Source organism: Ixodes scapularis, unplaced genomic scaffold (genome assembly GCF_016920785.2).
Source record: "Ixodes scapularis isolate PalLabHiFi unplaced genomic scaffold, ASM1692078v2 PGA_scaffold7__128_contigs__length_106722199, whole genome shotgun sequence".
Taxonomy (NCBI): domain Eukaryota; kingdom Metazoa; phylum Arthropoda; class Arachnida; order Ixodida; family Ixodidae; genus Ixodes; species Ixodes scapularis.
In genome coordinates this window covers 35,620,046-35,644,656 of record NW_024609882.1, presented here as the reverse complement: position 1 = coordinate 35,644,656, position 24,611 = coordinate 35,620,046, and the positions used below count along the sequence as shown (strand labels likewise).

Sequence of the window (24,611 nt, the reverse complement as noted above, 5' to 3'; positions counted from 1 at the left end):
TCCCTCTCCTGTTCGCTTCGTCCCCTCGAGCAGTTAGACCAAAGTGAGGAGGAGAGAAGTGTGGCCGCTTCCCCTCATTCTCAACTGTCCCAGGAGGATTGTGATGTCTCGGTCCTCGCTTGATCGCTCCTTTTTTCAAGAATACGGGTATCTGTTTGAGATATTGATGTCCGAGTGATATTTTGGAGTTTGTAGGATCTCGTTCAATGCTTCTGCAACCTTATTTTGCGAAATCTAAAATTAGGTTCAGGATCCCTGTAATTCCCCCCGAGACGTTTGATCAAAAAGAGAGAAAAACCCAGAAATTCGACCTGTCCTTTAATAATAAAAACAAACTTCAGGAGAAGGAGGTTTCTATCTACGGCTTTATTTTTAGTCGAGCCAGAACACAACCCACACTGAACGTTTCGCGAGGCTGCTGCTGGTTCTTTTGGGAACCACCACGCCTTGTCTATTTTTTTCCCCTGATTGGTATCGCGTCGTTTCGCAAGTATTTCGGTCGCTCGGATGTCGCCTGGAGGCTGAGGAATCCCATGCCCCGATACAGTGGCGTCACAAGTGGGGGGCGGGTAAGGCGGTGGACCACCCCGGGTGCAGTGCTCAGGGGGGTGTCGCAGCGGGTCACGTGAGAGCGGGGCTCGGGTGTGCCGGGGCGGGCGAGGGGATGTCGCGGCCACCTACTGCCCCGAGTGCTGCTGACCATCGTGAAGCCACTGCCCCGATAAATACCGATAATTTGTCCAACACACAAAAGTGACGAAAAAAAAAAAAAAGAAAAAAAGGTTAGAAAAAAATTTTTGAGTTTGAAGAAAAACTGAAGACACGTGACCCTACAAGCTCACATTAGTTCCCGTAGGCAGTCATGCCACTTTTCTAATTTACAAAATGTGTCGCACAGATCTCGACAAACCACTTACTCGAGCTCGGAGGTCGTCTGGCGACTTTTGCGAGCGCCTGAAGAAATTCCACATGGAGGTATTGTTTGTCTGGAAAAAAGGTTGGGAAATGAGCGTTTCATACAGTTATTTCTTTTTACAGCGGAGCTGTTAAGGGCTAGTTTCCCCAGTTTCGTGTCTGGGGACAAAGAAATCTCGACACAACCCTCTGGACAGCTACCGCCATCTTCAAGCGAAAGCGGTTATGACTGATAATGATATGAAATGCAAAGGTGCAAGTGAGCTGGACGAAAATGACGAAAATAATCCCTGGAGAAGGGGAACAAAGGACAAACACAAATCTCCAAACACAGTTAGCTGACTGTGTTTGTCTTTTGTTCCCCTTCTCGAGGGATTATCTGCGTCATTCTTGTCCAGCTCGCTTGCACCTTTGCATTTAATTGCATTATAATCATAACCTTAAAATGCAAGCCGTTCATCCTTGTTGGTGTTAGACTGGTGGTGGCTGATAAAACCCGTTTGCTCTTCTGACGTCAAACTCCTGGTTAGCTCAGTTGGTAGAGCGCTCCACTGGAAATGGAGAGGTCCCTGGTTTGATACCAGGACCAGGCGGATTTTTCCGGTCGTGCACCAGTCGATTAAGTTATGTTTGGAGATTTGTGTTTGTCCTTTGTCCCCCCTTTTCCCCTTCTCTTTTTCTCCAGGGATTATTTTTGCGGTGGAGCAATATCTTTATAGTCAATAATTAAAAAAGTAATTCAACAAATTTTACTTTGTTAACCGACTTATCATCATGATTATACCCCTATATTTTGTCTCCCTGGCTGTATAACCTACCTGCACAGACCACATCAGTGTAGCCGGTGTAGCCTTCATTTTTTTTTTTTTTTACCAAATATGTAAAACTTTAATAAAATTTTTTTTAAAAATTGTGTGTTTATAAAAGTTTGTGAATCATAGTTTTACGGTGGATGGGTGTGGATGCTTACAGAGTCATCCTTCAATAACGTGTGTTCTCTTAAAGCGAAGTCCCAGAACCGGCAGCCGACTTGATTGCCACATTGTCCAACTGAAAAAAGGAAAAATGTTATTACAAGGAGGTTATAAGTACTAGGAGGGGACACGTTGCAATATTGGTGAAGCATAGTCATAAAAAGTTTAAACGATGCTGTGGCCATTGTGACCGTAGATCTCTCTTGCAATTGGTGCGCGTGACATGTCACGTGTGAGATGGATGGTCGATTGTAGGGATGCCGCGAACTTTTTTCGAACCGAAGGTTCGATGATCGAATCGAGCGCTTCTAAAGGTTCGAAAGATTTTGAATTTTCGAACTTTCCATATCGAGAAATTTGACAGAAGTCGAATTTTCGAACTTGTTAAACTAAGAAGTTCGACGCTTTTCGAAATTTCGAACTTATTACACTGCAAAATTTGATGCTTGTTGAACCTTCGAACTTGATAGACTAAAACATTTGATCATTTTCGAACTTCCGAACTTCTTGCATTAAAAAGTTTGAAGCTTTTCAAACTTTCGAACTTCCTATGCAAGAAAATTCGATAATTTTCAAACTTTCAAACTTGCTAATTTAAAGAATTCGAAAATTATCAAACTTTCGATTCCTGAAAATTCAAAAGTTTGACGAATTTCATACTTTTAGGGAAAAAGTTCGAAAAATGAAACCGGCGAGCGGTTTCATTTGGATTCAAGCAGTGAGGTACAATCTTTTTTTTTTTTTTTCGCACTTTTACATGCGGTGTTGCATTCCCCGCGAAAGACAATACCGCTTATTTCTATCATGTGGCATGCTTGGTTTTAAAGAAATCGATTCTCGAAGGAGCGAGGAAGGACGACGGGTTTTTGACAATTGTCGTTTGTGCCATATTTGAAGCGCACAATAGCCGAAGCTATTTATGGTAGATATGTTAACCTTTTTAAGAATGATCTATGTATAGCCTAGGTAAGTGTCATCTTAAGATATGATTATTGTTGTTCAAGACGAGTTTCGAAGAAATATCCAAACATGTATCTATGGGCAATTATGCCCTAAACTTGGTAATTTGTTTTTGTCTACATTGTTTGAGGTATAGCATTTAAGTTAACACCACAGACAGTACATATCATTACCATCTGCAGAGTACAAGATAATGTATTTATTGTTTTTTTTTCATGTTGAGGAATAAATTAACTAATGGGTGAAGATTTCTAAAATTGTTCAAGTTCAACACGTCATAAAAAAAAATAAATAAAAAAATTTATTTCACGTTTCTGGGACGTGTTTCTTTTAGCCTGTACATATTTTGGCAGGAGAAACTTGCTTCGTAGTGCGCGTTCTTGATAGTTTTTTTTTCTACAGCTTTTTATTTTTGCGTTTATTGTTATGTTTATTTATTTATTATTTTTTACCAATGACACAGTTATTTAGGTAGAGAAGACATAGCTTTGCACTTCCGAACCACCGAGCATGTGACGAGTAGTGCCTTCTGACGAGTTTCTAACAATGGGGACCATCTGCGCGATCTTTTATGCAGTGAAGAGCGACAGTAGCTATACGTATGCATAAATAATTTCAGATTAAAATAAACTCGACCATGCCCTCTTTCCCCGTATTGTTTTCTTTAACAGTCCGAAATATCTGGGGGGGTGGGGGGAGACTGGAGCCCCCCACCCCCCCCTTCCTCCTCCTCCCCCCATTTTTCCTCTTTCGACACCACAGGATGGTAGAACGCCCCTCAACCTCAAGTTGTGTCAGCATCTGTGCTTTTTGCTCGGCATTTCTTCCGTCCCGAAAAATAAACCTCCAAGGCAATTACAAACTAAAAAATTGTCAAGGTGCAGGCGAGCTGGTGTATGTTGATTATGATGCAAAATCCCAAGACTGGGAATGAAATTCGCAAGAAATAGTGCAAGAAGAAAAAAAGGGGACAGGACAAAGTCTCAAACTGAACTGAGTTGAGTTTGAGACGTTGTCCTGAGCTGAGTTTTCAGCTGAGTTGAGTTTGAGACGTTGTCCTGAGCTGAGTTTGAGACGCTGTCCTGTCCCCTTTTTTCTGTCTTCTTACACTTTTTCTTTCAAATCTCATTCCCAGTCTCAGGATTTTGCATCATGTACAAACTTAACTATGCCAGCGTCACTCGGGCGGCGTTCGATCGGATTACTACCAGCGTGCAAGGGGGTAGGGAGGCAGTTTGCCAGATCACTTCAAGGTTTTGTTGAGCCTCAACCTCCTGCCTGAACCTGGCCGTTTCAAAGTGGATGAGTATCGTTAGACAGTGCGTTCGTGTGATCACTACTTCGTGATGCACGTTAATGACCCCCCCGGGCTGGCAGTCACAATTACTGATCTATGGTCACACATCACTCTGCACTGGCAAATATTCCAGCACATCCGGGACACTTGTCATCTCATTTAATTGCCTGACCAACTTCGCGCAGTCTAAGTATCACACCCGAATTTTTCTAAACCTGATTTCGTGAAAACCAGTGAGGCGTGAAAACGTTATTTGAAACTGTGGCAAAACATGAAAACCGGACTTCGAACTTTGTGCACTTGAACTTAAAGAAATTCGAAACCTTCGAAATTTTTTTTTTTTTTCGAATTTAGCCCTAAAAAGAATCGAAACCTTCGAACTTTATGTAGAAATAAATTCGAAATCTTCGAATTTATTGAACTTTATGTCTATAAGAATTTGAAATGTTTGAATTTTTCGAATATCAGATCCAAAGAAGTTCGAAACATTCGAATCTCTCGAATTTGGAGTTAGGAAAGTTCGAAATCTTAGAAGTTCTCGAACCTCAAGTAGAAAAAATATTCGAAATAATCGAACCCAAACTTTTAGAAACCGTGAAAGTTTTGAACTGTTCGAATTCAAAACTTCACGATTTTTGAAAGTTGCAATTTTTGCGATTTCGAGCTTCCGTACGGTCGAAAATATTGAAACCTTTCGAATTTGAACATCAGTTCGGTTCGAAAATATCGAAACCTTTCGTATTCGAACCTAGGGTAATTCGCGGCTTCCCTAGTTCATTGTAGGAGGCGTAGGAGGATTCCTTGCAGGCTTGCGCACACTCTGTTCGGTAGGTTTCATCAGATCATAGGCTAGACGAAGGCTAGCTACGATTACGTGATGTGATCACGTTGGCTTGATAAGTGAGGAAGGTAAGGAGGAAAATGAGAGAGAGGCGAGGCGTCAAGGGAGCATGGCTTGTGGAGGCTACGCGGCTGCAGTCAAACCCTCTCCTACCCTTCTATCCTCCTTGCGTTATTACCCATTAGAGACGAAGATCGGCCAGTAGGAAAGATACGAGAGAGAACGAAGCGACAATTTCGTATTATAATTCAAAGATACAATTAAAAGTCTATTCTGGACTGCCTCCGCACCAAAAATCGGAAACCCTAAGAAACCAAACAAAAATGTTCGCACACCGATTTAAATTTCCCGGGTTTCGAGTTGAAGTAGTGAACACGATAGACAGAGAAATAAATATCAAAAGAACACCAACAAAGCTGATGAAGCAGCGCGAGATTAAATAGATTTAGCGAGCCTGTCGAAAGTAAGTGAAATACTCACCCTGTATTACGATGGACTGCGTCATTTGCAACGTGCTTAGAGCGGGAATTTAGCCAGTCTTGCGCTGCCGGCGGCAGAAGAGCCGCAAGAGCCGATCGAACATCGGAAATCCCAGAGCCGCCATGTTGGCGTTGTTCTGTCTCTCTCCTTTCCTTTGATGCTTCTGGTATAATTATTGAAAACAACTGTGTCACTGTAATTTTCTAGACAAGTTTAAAATAAGTACATATTTGAGAAAATGGCTGATCAAATCAATTGGAAAGAACAATTGCCGCCAGGAGTCATTTTGCACGCAATTATTGAGTGCGTTCGTTCGCTCAACGCTTTCACAATAACCCTCTTTTACCACAAGACCTCGATCAACTCTCATAAGCTCTCACGCGCACAACGGATGCAATAAATGACGTCATACGCACATTTCTCATTCGTACGCAGTCGGACATCGAGCGAGTCCGACGAGAACCGACCACGCGAACGCAACCTCGCGCAGAAAACAACAATCTTCCAAAATGGGTGTTCGTGACTTTCGTGACTCTCCCCACTGTGCGTGACCGCCTCTCTGTATTTGTTCTTTTTCCGTGCGTTGGGGGAAACAAAAACCGCGTCTGTTCCCGGGGTTCGGACGAAAATCAACGAAAACTTGGCGCAGCCCCGAACCAAAAACTCCGATGGATCCCTGGCTCCGTTTATGGTAATTTGTACCCTAGGATGGACGACGACAGGCAGCTGAATGGTAAGTGGTAGCGTACCATTTTTTCTTGCGCCCCAAAACAAACCTCGTCCCTTCCATGTTCTGCGTTCTGCGCGCTTCGTTACCAGCGTTCTCCCCACCTCAACTCGACGTGCTACTTTAGCAGACGTTTTTGTCGAATCCAACTTTTTTTTTCTTCCCCACGCTTGCGGTTTGTTGCGATGTTTCGAACGCGCCGAAGCTCTTCGATTGCTGGCGAAGCGAAGCCGAAGCTGCCGAAGCTTCAGGGGGCTGTTTGGCGAGAGCAAGCGCAGCAGCGCTCGCTCGCGCACATCGCAGCCACTTTCTGAGCCGTTTCGTTGGAAGGCCCAAAGCCTTCCAACGGAACCACCCACGATTCGGCTTTCCCTGGATGTTCTCGGCTCTCGCGGAGGTGTTTAGGTTCTTGCTGCTGCTCGGGGGTAAGCGAGCGGTGGACGAACTTGGCGTTGCGTTTTTGAGCGAACGGATCGAGCGCTGCGGTGTTCTTTTGCTTAGCGTACGTCAGTTTTCAGGTGACCTCCCAACCTTCGTGCCCGTCGAAACCATCCTTAAGGAAGATGGAGCGCCGATATCGGTCTCGGGCGAAAAACCGGGATCCTTGATGATGAATCTTGAAACGAGGGAGCTGTTCCTCAGCACCGACGCGGCGTCGCAGCAGTTTTCGCTGTCGTCCTCGGACAAGTCGAACCAGCCCAAGGAGGACGAAACGGGCGCCGGGAAGCAATGGGACTGCAATTTGTGCAGGTAAGCAGCTAGGTTTCTCGAGCCTCACCGAAATCGTGGTTTGCACAGCGCGGATCGCGAGGGGCTCAAGCACCGTACGCGAGGTTCTTGTGAGGGGGAGGGAGGAGAGGGGGGGAGGTTAAGTCTTTGTTTACATTCTGATGCTGCGCTGCCTTACTTGCATGTTTGTTTTGATTCAAAACTTTACTTGTGTGTGTAGCGAACGGCAGTTCTGACTATATTGTGAGTGCAGTTGTTACAATTAAGACAGAGCACATTGGTTTTTGATTGGAAATTACGCAAAATAAAATTGTGTGGATTAGTTACTTGACTTGACTGTCTAAACTCATTCCCTGGGCTTTTTGCTTTACAAGAGCGTATGGTGAGATTAATGCGACATGCATTTCAGTACCACAAGCGTACAGCGTGCATAATGAATGCCCAATGCATATGGGCACTGCTTAGTCTGACAGTTTAACACAATATGATTTTGGCTTTCAGTCATTTGTTATATTGTGTTCCCGAAAAAGCAATGTACTCTCAATTATTGTTAAAAATTTATATTTTTTTTAAAGAGGTTTGTTACGATAAATTTGTATGTATGTGCTAAATAGCTGTCACTTGTGACCAAAATGACAGGTCACGGAGACTGTTATTAGCATTATTTTGCAGTCGTACAGAGCAGTGATGCATTGGTCAAGGTTTTAGATTGTGCTTCAGCAGGCAAGTGTACTCTGCTCTGACAAGACAATATATTCACTATGGATCTATATAAATGATTTCACAAAACTACAAGAAATAGCAAAAAAAAAAAAAAAGAAATCTTTGCCAAATGGAAAGAGTGGGGCACATTTTTAATAGATAGAGAAAAACATATAGAACTCCACAATGAGCTTCCAATTTAATGGTTAAAAAGCTCAACAGGACAACGGGCAGAAAGGAGGACACAGACGCAGTGCTTATCACCTCTTTATACGAGAAGGCATCTTGCCTGCCTGTCATTTACTCACAAACTCTACTACAACTCTTCAGCTTTTAGGTATGTTTTTCTATGGCCAGATCACCATATAGCACCCCATTTAGATCACACTTTTAAAATTACCCTCCCCCCTTATGCACAAATTTAAAAAATTTGCCTCTTCTCCCTGCTATCTCGGATTGAAACAAACTTCCCAGGGAAATTGCCTCCCTTAGCGTTCATCAGTCTTTTGTTGCCGCCGTAAACATGATGCCGCTTGAGTTGGTTAAGTTGAATTGCAATACTCATCTTGTTTCATGTACATCTGCTTTAGTACCCTTTTAAATATGTATATATATTCAGTTACTGCCGAAAGTACCGGTTTGCATCAAAATACTTTTTGTTGTATGCATGCATTGTATCTTTTTCTTTTTTGTGTGTGTGTGTTGCTTAGTTTTGTTTTTCAAGTTATATTATAGTCCCCCCCTATGTAATGCCCCTAAAAGCCTTTAGGGTAAAAAAAAAAAGTTATAATAGGTAAATATAGTCAGGTGCAACTTAAGAATGTGCCAGATGCTCTGCCTCCATCATGACCTTCCTACCTTCGGTAACACCTTAGGGTCTCACGAGAACGCCCGGCCGAAGCATGACGGAAGCCAACGAATGTCCGCTGGAAGACGGAACATCCGGCCCACTAGGGGCTGTGAAACGATCTTCGGACTTTGGCCAATTAGAGGCGGGACTTGATCTGTGTAACCTATGGAACAAAGAACAGAAAACCCAGCTGGTTTCCTCGTTGGGTTCTTTCTTCAGAGACCCCAGCCGCTTCCTCCGCAGTTGTCGACTTTTCAAGGATTGGCATCGCCGAAGCTCGCGGCAAGCAATCGACACAAAAGACAGTTCGCTGCGGGGCTGCTGGAGAGCGGGGCAGCGGAGGGGGACGGGTTTCGTTGACTTCCACGTGTACCCCACTGACGTGTCACCATAGTTTCCGTAACCGTCGCAAGCGGTTGCAGATCGGCAAATAATTTGTTTTTTTCCTTTACGATTATGCAGCAGAATACTGTAGCAATTTTTTGCGGGAAGGTGCACTTTTTTTTTTTTTGGTTGTGCCTAGAATAGTTAGATAATACAAAAAATAAAAACTGCTTATTATTTCGACGTTAAAGGAGCAATGCAACAATTTTTGTACTTTGCGCAAATACCGCTTAAAACGGATCCCCAACGTTAATGACCTATGAAACACGTGTTCGTTTTTCACCCCACGGAATAGAAGTCTCAGAAAAAAATTAAAGAAAAACGAGCAGCGTTCACACCCTCAACTCGCAGCCAGAACAAGCGGCCACGTGATCTGGAGCCGATTATATGCCGCCAGTGTTGATCATAGCCACGCGCTGGGGTTGGCAAAGCACAGGACACGCGCTGAGTTCCAGACATTGTTATGGCTCGGCTGTTGTCGTCGTTGCAGCGATTGGACACGGGTCACTACCCGAATGTTTCTCGAGCTAGCAATTATCACGAGCCCAAGTCGAGTGCCCACGCAATGCTCGGGTCCAATCTATGAACCGCATTCAAATATCGTCACTTGGGTGTACTGCGATCCCCACGTTACGTCATCAAATTTTGCAAAGGAGAGATTGAATGCAAATGATCGCTTTTGTCCTTGAAATTACACCGCAACAAAGGAGTTTCTTGGCCAGTGGCGTTGCGTGTGAGTATCCTTGAGTCCCAGGTGTGCCAGTAAGCTCGTGTCAAGTGAAAACATTCCAATTAAATATCGTTGCACAGCTCCTTTAAAATGGTTGCTCTACACCTTCGACTTGTGTCCGACCATAGGGTACAACAAACTATTGTCAAATTCGGTCTCGCATCTTGGGAGTCAGTTCGGTCCCCTATTTGTCTTCAATTTAACGGCAGAACAGTCCTTTCCACTTCGTCAAGACCCTTATGCTACTTGGCCTGGAATCTTCTTGTCACGCTATGGGAGAGTTTTTCGTAGAAACTTGATCTCTAAAAATTTTATAACATGGATCAGTGTCACTTGGGGTGGCAAAATTTTCTAGGGTGGAAACTGCCTCAACTTTCCAGACTAATAATTGGAGTATCTAGTAAAGCCCTGCACAGGGCTGGGCCAACCCGAATGCTCGGGCCTGAACCGGGTAGCACAGATTGCTTGCGGGCCTGAACCGGGTAGCACGGGTTGTTTCCGCGCCCGGGCTGGGCTCGGGAAATTGTGTAGCACACTTTCCAATACGGTGACAAGAAAATGCTATTGGATTGATCATTTCGATTTGTAAGAAACAAGAAAGCCGAAGTGCGCCCTCGCTACGACGTCACTAAAAAATTCTTAGAAATAAAGAAAGCTGTCTTGAACTTAAAAAAGCCCCCAAGAAGATACGGAGAAGGATCCTGGAGATTCCATCGGCATAGTGGGTCAGCTGCCAGCAGCCAAGTAAACGGGCAATCTGCTCGCAGGGGACAGTACGATTGTATTTCCCTTTCCATTTTGAACTCTCGAAGAGAGAAAAAACAGCCTTTGGCTACCGAAGATAAGCTGTCTTTTATATTTGTGTCAGCTTTCGAAGGTTCACCGCGGGGCTGCGATATGACAGCGTCTTTTATGCATATTAGGCTAAACAAATCAAATGCACCAGAACCCTTTCAGGGCAGCTTTGAATTTAAGAGATGAGGCCATGCCTTGGCCTCTCACTGGGCTGGGCCTGATTAGGTGGGCATCTAATTCGGGCGAGTCTAGGCCGGGCCTGATTAGGTAGATGTCCCATTGGGTCGGATCTGGGTCGGGTAAGGCTAAGAGCCAGCGGGCCTGGGTCGGGCCGGGCCTAAACAAAGTAGGCCCGTGCAGTGCTCTAGTATCTAAGGGCCGTCGTGCTGTTTAAAAGATGAGGGGTGAAAAAGGCGAGGGACCGTTCCCCCATTCTTCAGTGCCACCCTGTCGGAGGCGAAAAGCGCAGAATCCCTACGATTTGCAACGAATGCCGTGGTATGTCTCGCTCTGCAGCCCCGGGCTGAAGAAGGCGCTGCAGCGGGAGCGGCTGCAGGTGCTGCGGCAGAACCCTTCTTACCGGGAGATGGAGCGGCTGCGTCAGCGCAGCATGATGCAGCTGAAGAGACAGGACCCCAGCTTCAGGGCCCTGGAGAGGGAGAGGCAGAGGGCCAGGATGCAGCTGCGCAGGCAGGACCCAAGCTTCAGGTGAGTCTCAAGGAATCTGCGCCCGGACCGAAGGGGTCCTTTCGCCTCGTTGATTTCAATAACATCCCTAACTATTTATTTATTTCTTTTTTTGTGGAGAAGGTTTATTTTGCGACAGACACGCCCTGTCCGGACACTTAAAGAGATCTATATTAAGAGTTCTGTGTCCATTTTTGAGGTGTCTGGCAAGGCATTTATATCGGCTGAGGTTTTTATGGAAGCGCAACCCGTAAGGGCCAAATTGACCCAATGATCGAGGAAAGCTATTCGCAGCCGAAATGGGTTGCTTTATGCTTGAGCACCATTAGTCGATAAACAACTGCTCAAAGTTTCTTCCCTGCCCCCTTTCTTTCTCTTCAGTTGCGCATGATGATGACATGCAACTCGGAATATTTGAGGAGTAGTAAGCCTCGTGGGACATATCCTCATTAGGGAAAACAACAAAATCTACATATCAAAGTTTGTTTGTTGAAAGAAACCTCGAACACTTGGTCCCACGGAGCGAAACACCTGGAGCAGCTCTCGGTAACTCCCAAAGCCTCCAACGTCTCGACCCTCCGCGCCGGCCTTCCAATTTTGGTGCGACCTCGTTTGTTTTTCTAGGCAAATCCTCAACTTCATTCTTGTGAGACGCAGCTTTTGTCATTTACTAACAATCTTCATTCTATCCTTGATTGTGGGTCCCAGGTTGACTGGGTTTTTTTAGATTTTAGCAAGGCTTTTGATAAAGTTCCTCACCAGTTGCTTCTATTAAAACTTAACAAATTAAGTATTGATCCTAACGTAGTTGCCCGGATAGCCTGTTTTCTAACTAACCGATATCAGTTTGTTATGCTAATGAGAACACGTCTCCCCTCACTTCCGTCATGTCTGGTGTTCCTCAAGGATCAGTATTAGGCCCTCTACTGTTTCTCATTTACATCAATGACCTACCTAATTGCGTCTCATCGTTAATTAATCTTTTCGCTGACGACTGTGTAATATATACTAAATCTACTCAGGGCCGTACCCAGAAAAAAATTTCGGGGGGGGTTTTCGGGGACAACGGCGGCCATTTTGAAAGTGTCTATTGTCTTATTTTCGCCTATGAATCATGTGCATCGGTGGTATATAATGGAGAGTTGCAGCAAACCGGAGAACCGGTCCCGGTTTGGTATCCGGTAGCCGACCGCCGCCACTGCGCGTGCGCAGAGGTGGAGATTGAAATCGGCTGGCTGCGAGTGCACCGACCAGGGCCGTACCCAGAAAAAAATTTCGGGGGGGGTCAGAACCCCCTATCCCCCCCCCTGGTTACGGCCCTGAATCTACTAACGACTCTGGTGTTTTAAAGCTCCAGACAATAATCAATGCTGTTTACCACTGGTGTGAACTTTGGAATATGGAACTTAACATTACTAAATGTAAAGTCATGAGAATATCACATACTGGTCCTAATGTGCCCTTCTACCATCTCGACAATGTCCCTTTGGCACCTGTTCCTTCTTATAAATATTTGGGCGTTCACATTACTTGTAACCTCTCATGGAAACTGCATGTTGAATATGTCATCAATAACGCTAACCGCATGCTAGGTTACCTGAAAAGAAACTTTGCTCTCACACCGTCAGCCTTAAAATTAACACTATAAATCTCTCGTTCGCTCCAAATTAGAATATGCTTTTTCTATCTGGGACCCCAGTCAGTCTAATCTAATTAATGTTCTGGAAGCGGTCCAAAACCGTTCTGCCCGTTTTATTCTAGGTAACTATCACCGCACTGCCAGTGTTAGCTCCATGAAAATCACCTTGTCCCTGCCTAACCTCTCTCTCCGACGAAAAGTTGCTCGTTTGTGTCTTTTTCACAAGATCTATCATACTAACCCGTACTTAAAGCAACGTCTTTTCCTCCCACCGTTTTACATTTTACCTCGCATCGATCATCACCTCAAAGTTGGAATTTGTAACTGTAATACCAACGCATTTCTACTATCATTCGTCCCTAAAACTTCTTTGGAATGGAATCACCTCCCGACTTCCGTAATTTATATTATTGATGCCCAAATGTTTAAAAATGCTATAAACACTCTTTACTGTCCTGAGCCGCCATGATATGTTATGTACTCTGCCCTTTTGTTTCTTTTTTTGTGTTATTTTGTTACTTCCACTCCCCTCTTTAATGCCGATTGGTCTTGAGGGTATTTAAATAAATAAATAAATAAATAAACTGTGAGGCGAACGTGTTTCTGGGTGCCATAATTTGTACTTTGCACCAAGGAATGAGTGATTTATTTTCTGATATCGAGCTATGTCCAAAATGAACGCGAGATTCCTTGCCGTTTGATTGTGATCCTTTCGCGTCTTCTCCGCAGAGCGATGGAGCGGGAGCGTCAGCGGCGCCGCATGCGGCTCAAGCGGCGCGACCCGGCCTTCCGCGAGCGGGAACGAGAACAGCAGAAGTCGCGTCTCATGATAAAGCGCACGGGCGAGAAAGGTCCCCTCCTGGCCATCGCTGCCCCTCCCCCTCCATCGGGGCCTCCGGGGACAAATACCACGTCGCCACCGACTACCGTCGCCACTTCCACAGCATCTGTGGTCGTCGTGTCACAGCAGCCGCAACAGCAGCAACAGCAACAACAGCCGCAGCAACAGCAGCAGCAGCAGCAACAGCAGCAATCTCAGCAGCCTCATCATCACCATCATCAGCCGCAGCAGCATCAGCAGGCGGGCGGGAAAGGTTGCGTCGGATCGCAGCACGAAGCGCCCAAGCGAGAGGCGGCGTTGTACGGACACTTGCAGCGCATCGTGGGTTACCACAATCTACTCCAGGTGGGGCAGGCGGCATTTGGGGGCGGGGGGGCGGGGGGGGGGGGGGCTTCTTACGCTGACACGGGACGTATGTCGAGTCCGGTTGACGTATTTGCGTTCGAGTGCAATTGACTGTTTCCACAGGAGAACGTGCTGGCACCGTCTATCGAATGGCTTTGGAGCAATTTCTGATCTGCAAATATATTAGGCATTGTTCTTTTGCCTTGTGCTTGAAATAATTCTGGTGATATCGTACGAGACCGTTACTTTTATATAGTGTGTTGATTTAATCTTGCAAGTAGTGCAAAACACTCAGTCTAGTCATACACATATTCGACGTGTTTCAAGTCTGCCCAATACATGGCATCTATGTGTTCACTCATCGTAAGTGTTTACAAGCTGTAGCGTTGCAGTCGAACACTCGGATGCAAATATGTTAACCAACCTTCACTCGCACCTTAGATTTTGCGGCCAGCTACGGTGTCTTTGTTTGCATCCGGTCGTTTTCTAATGCTTTTTAGTGTACGAGATTCCGGGGAGTCGTTGTTTGTCCCCGAGAACAGCTTGTAGCAGATTACTGGACTTTGGTTGCTTTGCAGATGCTTGAAAATTTTTTAATGCAACCAGGCGGTGGTTTGGGCCGGCTGGTTTGTGCTTAAAGAAAGTGGCGCCAAATTAACGCATAGGTGAAGAAGATTCGGACGAAACACATTGTTTTACAGCACAGCTTAATATAGTTCAACCAAAATAATTTGCGGGGTGAAACTTAACCAATAAGAAAATATAAAATCATTCTTTTCAGCTTCGGTTTCACAATGTTGCTCTAATATATTAGCCTCGATGTGCCAAACTTGTAGCGCCTCTTTTTTTTAGCTCTTTCGGGTTTTCTTGGTTTAAGTTTGCCACAGGTATGGTGGCCATAGGGGTAGGTGTACCAAACGCTTTGCATTCTTGGCAGTTCCACGCGCCGCTGCTTCATGACAGAAAAAAAGTGGCGTCGTGGTCGGGATATTGGATCATATCTGTTTGAAGCAGCGTGGCGTGAAGCGTCTCCTCGGTATTTATTTTGTACCGAAGTGTTGTACTCGACTGTGCGAAAACGAGAGCGTCTAATACTCTGCGTGCTCATGTATGACGCACTATTACGCTGAGAGCGGAATCTCTTGTTATCGTGCCTTGCTTTTTGTAAAGCTAACGCCGCATCGCGTTACGCCCGTGTTCTTTCTCGCTCAATACTTAATAGTACTTGCCGGCTACAATTGGTGCCACCTGGTTTAAAAGTGGGGATCAGGAAGGACACCAGCTGCTTCACACCTCACTGCAAGAGAGGCTATAGATCCGTGAGGCAAGGATTTAGAGCATCATCATTTTCTTTTCCTCAAAGATCCTAATATTTTTCGGAAACAATCGTTTCCGAAAAAACCCGCGGAGCTGCGGTGCTCTTCCACCTCGCCTGCAAAAAGCGATCAGAACTTTGCGCGTAATGCCATCAGGCAGTTGCCGGCTACAATGGTCATGCCACAAACAAGTGGCAAGTGTTGGCTTGTGTTTAAAGATGGCTGAAACGTTAGAAAAGAGACGTGGGTATGCCTGCATGCTCGGCAAGCGCGGTTCAACGCCCTCGACCGCAACCCTCGTGTAAAAAGATGAACTGTAGCAAATGTGTGTCTTCCATGGCGAAACCCAGACTGAAACTGAAACCAAAGAAGTCTCGTACTTGGCGTGGTAACACAGAGTCGTTTGCTCTGCCTCCCCCTCTCCCTAGCTTTCTCTTCATTGCTACAGAAAGTTGTCCCTGAGTACTTCATACAATTGTTATGGTTTTATTCATTCAATTTCCAATTTCATAATTGTTTGTCTTGTGGAAACTGCCTGATTTAATAACAATAAAAAAAATAGATTGGCCCAAATTTTCTTATAATATTATTTACGGTAATTTTCAGCCTCATCAGTTATGTTTTTGAAAATATGAAAAACAAATGCCTCAATAATTGAACCATTTTTAAAAAAAATATAAAAGCATTCTTCTTCCCTAGTACTATGAGCAGATGGAACAAACACCCCAAAAGTGGTGTTAGTTTGGTATCGCTGTCTACTTTTATTGACACACCCGTGGCGTAGCCAGGAATTTTTTTGAGGGGGCATATCTTCATGACATGGGTTGGGGAGAGGGGGGGGGGGGGGGGGGGGGGTTAAGAGGACTGGATCATTTCAGGGTGTTTCGGCTTCGAAACCCCTCCCGTCCTTCTGCCTACGCCACTGCGACACACTACTTAAGTACTTTGTCAAGTTGTTGCTTTCGTTGATCTATTATACTTTGTTTCTGATTTATGGTTATGCATCTGTGTATTTCCTGCTTCGGCATTTGTGCAGAATGCTGGCACTATAGACAATAATAAATAAATATGTACTCTTTCCACGCCCACCCCAGGTCCGTAACCCTCACCCCGAAGAACCGGGCAGCCCATTCAAGAGCCCATACTTCACGGCGGGCGAGCTCAATGCCAGCAGCGGGGCACTGGTGCCGCGCCGCATGGGCACTGTGCCCCAGACGGGCAGCGGCTCCCACCCTGCCGGCGGGGGCCACCAGGGAGCGGCCACGGGCACCAAGGCCCACCAGCACCAGGCACTGCTGGCGCGCCAGAAGGGTTTCCTGGACGGCACCGTCTCTCCCTGCCACCCTCTCGGCGAGGTGTTTGCGGCCTCCTACCCCACGATGCGCGACCAGGTCCTGGGGGGAGGTCAGTCGTGTTCCTCGCTCGAGACAACGCCCCATCTGCAAACGGCCGGTGAGTGGCGCCACTTTTTATTCCTTTAAAGGCCAACCTAGAGAATTGTCTTCTGCCAGGAAAATAAACTGGTTTCCTTCTCCCCATTCCTTCTCGCAGTCTTCTCTCATCCTCTTCCCATAGGAGTGGGTCTCTGCAGGGGCTAATTAATGGGTCAGGGGTGGGGGCGGGCAACGGGCAAATGGTAGAGGCATTCGGTTGGCGGTGGGTCTTCTGACATAATATTATGGCCAAAAACGTTACCCAGATCTATTTCGTTGACCCAATATTTGCTGTCACCAAAAAAGTGTATATAAATTTTTTCATTAAAAAAAAAGTTGACCTTGGAAAAAAGGGCGGGGGAGAATGCCCCTCCACCCCCGCTCAATCTGCCCTGGGTCTCTGAGCTACTCCTCACAGAAAAAAAGAGAAGGGTCTCCCTCTTTCTCGGATGGAAAGGAGGAACTGAGGGAGAGTTTCCTCCTTTCCAGTTGTTCGTCGGCCTTTAAGGTTGGTTCACACAGCTCTGTTTTCTTGCGTTATGTTACGGAATCTTACGCCTGGTTGTGAAAAGAGTCGACTACACATATGTGCTTCGTACTAAGTGTGGCAACCAGTTCTAGGAGTAGCCTTGCCTGCAACATTCAGAGCACAAATGTTTCGGCAACTTGTAACGTAACGCAAGAAAACGCTCGTAAACGCTCGTGTGTGAATGGGCCTTTACATCGAGTTATGACCGCAAGTCACCGGCAGATCCGTGCTTCGTATTCCGCGTGTCAAGCCACTCCTTTACCTGGTTGCAACGCTTCGTACAATGCATCAATGTGCCGGCGACTTCTGGTCGTATCTCGATGTAAGCGTACATATGCTTCTAACATAAGGAAACGGTGCTGGGGGGACCATGCTTTACTCTCTCGAGAATTTAGACGCACCAAACCAAATTCCGGCCAAGTTTAATTTTTTTTTTTTTTTGCACTAGCTAGGAAGCTTCTTTAATAGGCGTTTGTAGACATCATAGACAAACTATGCGTTTGACTATCCTTCTCTGGAAAAAGGTTTTAGATTGGAGAATCTGTGAACAATAGAAACATTTCAAAATATAAATCAAATGGAGGGTGTATTAAATTGTGCAGCTTCCTGTTGTTTTTTTTTGTTTTGTTTTCTTTTGTGAAAAAAATTGCTTTCCTATTATATCTTACGTCGCGTTCATCTGGGGCCCACGCGTCATCGAGAAAGTGCAGCCTCCAAGGCCGCGTCACCGCTTCAGTGCAGTACAAGATGAACGACCAGGCGAACGCAAAGCATCTTGCTGTGCGCCGTGCCGCAGAAGGTCGCTTTAAAGGGACACTGACATCCCCCCCAAAAATTGGTTTATGTTTTGCCAGGCGATCCAGTATTGTGTCGGAAGACTACCCAACCGGTATTTCGCTGCAGCGTCACATATATTTGTAATAAAGTAAAAAAACGCAACAGCTCGAAACCGAAACTGGACTGGGGAGGAAGAAGAAATATAGAGGAGAAGAAAGTTACCGAAAGTCACGTGGCTGTGCTACTTTTTTTTTTCAATCGACATATTTGCGGCTTTTTATAAGCCACAAAAAATGGGTATCATATTTTTTGTCTTGTTTTGGTATTGAGTATATGCTACGTAGATGACCCACAACTTTGATTATCTTTGATGGTTGTCTCTAAACCATAGAAAACGGCACGTGACCACGGAAAAGAGAGTGAGCGCAAGTCAAACGGGCCAGTTCTCGATGGGCAGTTTTCAGGCAGGAAGAAAACAAAGTTCGAGCTGCAAATTGTGTTCTGGGTAGTTTGGCTCTCATATGTCATGTACAAATAAAAACCTTGGCGAGCAAAAATACCCTGTCAGTGTCCCTTTAAAGGGGCCCTGCAACGACTTTTTGACTGGTTTTTAATTTGCACCGAACCTTTCTTTTCTTTTCTCGAATTTCGCTTTATTTTACAAGTTATAGGCAAATTAAAATTACGAAAACGAGCAAAATATAACCTCCTTCATGACGTCCTTGGTCCTGGCTTGAGTGCCTGTGAACTAGAAAAGGGATAGTGAGCTCAGCGTGTGCTCACGGCTGCCACACTCTGTGTCGACGGCTCGAGAGGGCGCCACTAAAGCATGTGCTGGATAGGCTGTATGAAGCGGGCAGCCAGGGTGGCTCGTATTGCATTTGCTGCGCAACTAAACACTAATTCGGCATGACACTTCATTGGCGACAAACGACAGCAAACACTGGGTAAAGATCAGTTCAGAATGGGAGCCACTTCGCGCTGCCAAACAGCCAAACCGCAAGCCAAACCTGCTCGCCGAAAGCCTTCGGAATGCTCGAAACTGGTCGGATCCTCGAGCCCACACGACCACAGCGCCGCTGCGTACATCCGGGAGCTTTCTACGCTCGCTGCTCGTTGGCGCCTGATCCCATTACCCTTTCTAGTGTGCGCCGCCTTTTCCACCGCTTGGTGGCGTGTATGCCGACGGGTCATTTCTTGTTTCCGTACTTTATAAACTGCATTTGTTTCTTTTCTGATCTAAAATACTGAACAAAAACTACTTTCATAAATAATTGAAACGGTTTGCGCCACTTATAATTTGTATTTCAACTAGCAAAAAACTTTTAGCGGCTCTGACCAGTCATAAGGCAGGAGTTGGCCAGGACCAACAATGTCGCATGCCACACATGATCGGTACCACGGGGCGCCCTTGTTGGTGGAGGAGGCTTCTGTGTCATCCGGTTAAAATATGAAGCACTGATATTTAGTTACACTCTCCGTGCCCGCTGGGTTGCCCACACCACAAGAGATGTGGAAACGGCACAAAAGGCAGACGCTTAAGTTGGATTGCAGGGCCCCTTTAAAGGGGGGACTGCAATAATTTCCGAACTTCGGTCAAAAATTTGTGGAAGTTGCCTTCTGACACTTCTGAAGTAAAAAGAGAAAACCGATTTCGATTGCATGTCGCGGTTGTATAAAACAACAGATAAATATTGGCATTTCTGGCACCCCTCAACTCCCAGTCTTCAGCGCCACAGATAGTCGCACTCCTAGCGACGTAATTTAGGGTGCCGTGTAGCTTCTTGTGTGCTCTCTCGGAGGACGCTTCCTCTCCCTCTCTCTGCTGACGTTAGGGGGCGTTATGCTGCAGCTTAGAGTCGAGCAAGGTCACGTAAGCTTCTCTCCGTAGTTCCTTCGGCTGCCACTCGCTGCTGCAGGTGGGGGAAAAAAAGCTTGACTTTTTCTTTGTGATTATGCAGCAGAATCGCAACATTTTTTGTGAAGATGTTTTCTCTATTTTCCAAGACACGATAAACAACGTAAAAATGACGAGATGCTAATTTTTTTAGTCTTGAAATTGTTGCACCCCCCTTTAAGGGCAGAACATAAACGACTGGATGCTTCGAAAAGAAACTACTATGCATTGGTGGTGGCTCGCGTCATCTAGCGCATTAATGCGACTTACATGTGGTATTTCAAATGGCTACCTAATATATATTTGTTACTTTTAAAATTTAGCCACCTGGATAAAATAGCAGTATACATTGATAAAACGTTTATTTGCGTATATGGTCTAGAACATTAGAGTGATACCTATGAAATGCGCAATGGAGATATGTCTCACTCACGGACATCCCAAAACAAAAGCTAGTCGGTTCCCAATTTCCCGGTTGTATATCCGAGCTTCTGCGAATCAGCACAACATCCTCAGCGTCGCCCCAGCAAGTTCTGCATGCGACGTTGCATGATGATCAAAACGGTAAGATGGCCGATCGATTTCCTCGGCCGTCTTCTGCAGCACTCCTCCTGTGGAAAGTATGTCTGGGTAGAACGAGCAGTTCTTGAAAACCTGGTATAAGGTCGTAGCGTACTGACCTGGGCAGACGGAAATTCCTCCGGAACTGCAGGAAGCATAAAAAAGTGTTTGTACTGTGTTTGCACGATTCTAAAGTGCCCTCAATTCTAATGCATGGGTAGATTTAGCTCCTAGAAAATCAAAAAGTAAATTGCTGCCGATTCTACCATGCAGGTAAAACAACGAAAGTTGAGCACATACCTCATAGAACAGATTTTATGAAATGCATGCCAATTCAACAAAAAATACCGTGCACTAGTCGCCGTTGTCCGACGGTGGTTCTTCGCTGGCCACAGAGGTTATCCTTGCTTTAGTGTATAGCGTTCTAGGGGCCGCACTTCTTGCGCTTCTACGAGTGCACAACTATTGCCTCTGAGAGGGTCGTCTTCCAAACCACTTTGCAAGCTCGTCGGGTCGCTGGGATTACGAGGCCATGCAGTGCTGGTCAGTTATCTTTTCCTGCAAGCGTGATGATGGCTTTTCGTTCAAATAAAGCCTCCTAGTAGAACTTTTTTTGTTTTTCCATATAACAACAGCATACACGAGTTCGTAAATGTGAAAGAATGCCATGATACGGATACCAAAATGGTAAAAAGTATATAAAGTCATGATGGCGATGGGGCTAGCCACGTTATACCGAGCGTTGCTTTTTTTTTTTTTTTTAGTTTGTTTTTGATTTTGATTGTAACGCGCATGTTTTTTGGGCACCGATTTTGGCGAAAAAATGTTAGCGTTAGAATTGTTCAAGCATGGTAAACATTGACTACTGCAAACACCAGGCGTCGTAGTACGCGGTATGGTGTACACATACTGCACATATCTTTTCGTCCGGGTATTTGCGTACGACGTCCTCAACGCATCTGACGATCTTTGGTCTTTTTTGTCGGTGGTGGGAACAACCTCTCGACCATGTAGGCGTACGCGCTTTCGCTTTCGTCGTCGCTGCTGGAGTCGTAGCCCAAGCAGAAAGCTCGAGGGAACGAAGTGAGAACCGCCGCGGTCAACATGTTTATTGGGAGAAAAGAGAGATATGGTTGGGGTGCTTGGTAAGACGAAGAGGCGAGGCAGCGCGGAAAAGGGGGGTACCGGAGCAAAGAGCTGCTCCGTCTTTTTCGACATTATAGCTCATGCAACGTGCGCCAGAAGAAATCAAGCAAACGTAGTGCAGCCGCACTGTCATGACCAGGTGAACGCGAACCATTGGCCAATGCAGTGCGGTGCCGTGTCGTGTGCCTGGACGAATGTGGCATTAATGTGCCAACATGGCGAGGTTCCATTTCTTCCTAATCTCGCCCGTTGCGCACATTCTCGAACCTACTCGCTCCGTTGCACGTTGTTAACCCACGACAATGCCACTCTGAGTAAGATTCGTAACGTGGCCCGTCGAACGGGCGAGACGGCCCAACAGCGAGGTCGTTGGCATTTCTCGCTTACACCTGCGTATAATGCGTTGCCAGATGCTTTTGAGGTAAAAAAAACGAAACAATTTCCCTCTCTCCCAACAGCGAGCCCTGAGGGCGGCCGCCCCGCCCACTCCGGCAGCGGGGCCCACCTGGGCAACAGCATGGATCTCGTTCCCTCCGTCCCCGACTGCCCCGAGTGCCTGGAGGCCCAGCGGCAACGCTCGGAGTGCAACCTCTGCCAGCAGCAGATGCAGTCCTCCCAGCACCACCACCAGGGCGGCGGTGCCAACGCCGGCACGGGACGGCGCCGGTCGTCGCGCCAGTCGCTCGAACGCTTCCGCTGCACCGTCTGCTCCAAGGAGTTCGGCATGAAGCACCACCTGAAGGAGCACTTCAAGTCGCACGGGGACCGCAACCTGTGCTGCCCACACTGCGACTACCGGACGTGCTACGGCTACGCCCTGCGCCGGCACGTGGTGATACGACACGACCGGCCGGCCGCGAGGCAGGCACAGGTGGTGCAACAGCTCGCCGTGCAGTGAGGAGGCTCGGGCGATCGGCGCCCGCGGGCCGTGACGGCGTATGGTGGCGACGGGGCTTGCGGATTGACCCTTCAAATCGGCTGGCACGTCGGAGCGGGCCGGGCGGACAGTTGCAGCCTCGGTGACGTTAGCGCGCGATGTTGGCGAACAGCAAACGGGCAAAGACTCTTCATGGCTTCAGACTTGGCCATGGTGCTCTTTGCGAAGGTTCGAATGTTGTGGCAGCGCCGTGACTTCCTTCTTTATGAAGGTGTGAATGTCGTATCAGCGGCGTTACGTCGAATCGACTTTGGATTGACGCTTATGTGTACGACTGTGGCATCGTTTGCGAAGTGTACCTTAGACACTTATGCGTGGCAGGAACACAATTGGTTCGTGGCTTCACCGGCCTTCTGGATTGAGTCGTGGTGTTTTGCGATTTAAGCTGCTGTGGCTCGTGCGCCGAAGGGGAGTTTGGCTTCAATTGGCTTTGTCGCCTCTCTTTATATACGAAGCCACCTTTAACTAACCACTGGCTGCTCGGGCACGAGGGCTACAGGAGCCAGCTATGCACAAATTCTAGGCTGTTTGAGACGGCTTTGTAAGTGGCTGAAGTCGTCCAGGGTCGGCTTCGATTGGACTTTTGAAAAAAGCTTTGGAAGTTAACGGATGTTTTTTCTTGGGGGGAAGTCTCAGGTGAGCCTTTGACACTTGTAAATTAGTATGTGAGCTTGGATGCCAAACTTTTGCCTCTGTGTCAGGACGAGTGATTGGGCATAGGCAGGCCACGCTGCGTTGACAAATGCCCGCTGCTTGCCGAGCAGGCTTGGGTTTTTTTGTTAGCATGATATTGGATCGCAGATATGTTCTGCGATAGAAAACATGCTTCTTTTTCTAACACAATTGGAAGTGACGGAGACAGCATGTTTCATAAAGTTTCCTGAATGAGCATAAATTCAGTAACAAAAGTTGGCCTTTGATGGAAGTCTTGCACCATGCAAAGGTTTGTTTGTGTGGTTAGTTCACTGGAGGTACATAAACTGAACAAACAAGTTTGCTGTGAGTAACAATCTTTGCTTCGAGATTCTCACCTCGATGCATTGTGGTCTTCGATGCCACCCATAGACGACACAGCCAGTGTTCTTGCTTTTTTACGTTGTCATACCCGAGAGCTGTAGGAACATGAAAAGTATAGTGGTGCCATCTGTGAATGATGGCATGAATTTCTCGGGTCTCCATAATTTAGGTAGTTAATTTAAATTTGTTTGTAGGATTTCAGTAGCACAAATTCAAACCTCTTTACATGTCGAGTGACCTAGGGTCACTTTGTATGTTGAGAGTGCAGAGACATACCCAACCTCCCAGTTGTAAATCCATCGATGCATATACCCTTTGCTGCCAAAACGGTGGCCATGAAGGCTCACAAGTCACCTTCCCCCTTTATGGCAGGCTGTTTTGATCACATGACTGCACATGTCCAATTGACAAGCCCGGTTTCATTTGCAGTCATGAAACTGAAGCAGTGCTCTGGATACTGAGCAGCTATAGTCTCTTGTAGGTTAAGCAAAGCAAGACAAACTGCTCCCACAAAGCCCTTCACTCATTTCACTCTAGCGGAGCGAATGCTAGAGGGGAGGAAATAAGGGCAATCATGGCAAGCAGAAAACTTTGCGGGAGGTGCTTGTTCTGCTATTCTTAACGTGCAACACTGAATGGTCTACTTAGAGCGGCCAAAAAACAAATGTGTAGGTTTTTTCTCTTACCTTTTAATCTTCGGACGCATGGTTCTCGCTTTGTCAATTTTGGAGGGCTGAAATCATGATGACTAGCTCCCAGAGCATTGGGAGCATTAGTGGAAGATATCCTGTGTACAGTGTATATATTTATCGCACACATTGGCGGCGGAACACATTGAATTTCAAAGTGAATGACTTAGTGTGTAGGGTGAATGTAACTCACTCATATTATTACTACTGCCCTTGTTGCTCCAGCTTATTGGAGAAGCGGAAAGGAAACCAACAAACTGCTTAGCGATTCATCTCACCCATTTAGAGAGTAGCTTGCACCCCATTATCAGTCTCCCAAACTGTACCGCAGCACCTTCAAAACTGAATCTTAGCCGATGACATTACTTTCGTCCATATGTGTATGTGTAAATAAACATCTTTGTAGTTTGGAA

General features: G+C 46.2%; 2 protein-coding genes and 1 non-coding gene across 7 annotated transcripts in view; 2 read left to right on the top strand and 1 right to left on the bottom strand.

Moving 5' to 3' along the window:
* The window catches only part of LOC8026191 (tubulin epsilon chain), a 14,877-nt gene extending 9,088 nt beyond the window's left edge, over window positions 1-5,789 (bottom strand). Inside the window, exons 1-3 of one of the 2 annotated variants that reach the window (XM_029968556.4) lie at window positions 5,468-5,789; window positions 1,886-1,965; window positions 918-986 (exon numbers count right to left, since the gene is read on the bottom strand). In XM_029968556.4, coding sequence (XP_029824416.2) covers window positions 918-986; window positions 1,886-1,965; window positions 5,468-5,492 — 174 coding nt within the window. In that variant the 5' untranslated portion in view covers window positions 5,493-5,789. The remainder of the gene's footprint in view (window positions 1-917; window positions 987-1,885; window positions 1,966-5,467) is intronic. The other variant, XM_029968562.4, reaches the window with a different exon arrangement.
* Window positions 1,436-1,508, top strand: Trnas-gga. The gene has a single exon. It is a non-coding gene; the product is annotated as a tRNA-Ser (tRNA).
* Window positions 5,777-24,611, top strand: LOC8026194 (transcriptional regulator ovo). 4 transcript variants are annotated; one of them, XM_029968588.3, is made up of 6 exons: window positions 5,871-6,200; window positions 6,713-6,944; window positions 10,901-11,092; window positions 13,440-13,896; window positions 16,307-16,664; window positions 22,014-24,611. In XM_029968588.3, the coding sequence occupies exons 1-6, from the start codon at window positions 6,176-6,178 to the stop codon at window positions 22,451-22,453; spliced, it is 1,704 nt and encodes a 567-aa protein (XP_029824448.1). In that variant the 5' UTR covers window positions 5,871-6,175; the 3' UTR covers window positions 22,454-24,611. The 4 variants fall into 4 exon arrangements, with proteins under 4 accessions (XP_042142464.1, XP_029824448.1, XP_042142466.1 ...); XM_042286532.1 differs by having other exon boundaries at window positions 6,706-6,944; XM_042286531.1 differs by lacking the exon at window positions 5,871-6,200 and adding an exon at window positions 6,207-6,619.

Bases quoted from the DNA above. Each gene is read 5' to 3' on its own strand.
- LOC8026194 (XM_042286530.1), top strand. From the start codon at position 6,571: ATGTTCTCGGCTCTCGCGGAGGTGTTTAGGTTCTTGCTGCTGCTCGGG. The intron at 11,093-13,439 runs GTGAGTCTCAAG...TCTTCTCCGCAG, and splicing joins AGGCAGGACCCAAGCTTCAG to AGCGATGGAGCGGGAGCGTC. The intron at 13,897-16,306 runs GTGGGGCAGGCG...CGCCCACCCCAG, and splicing joins GTTACCACAATCTACTCCAG to GTCCGTAACCCTCACCCCGA.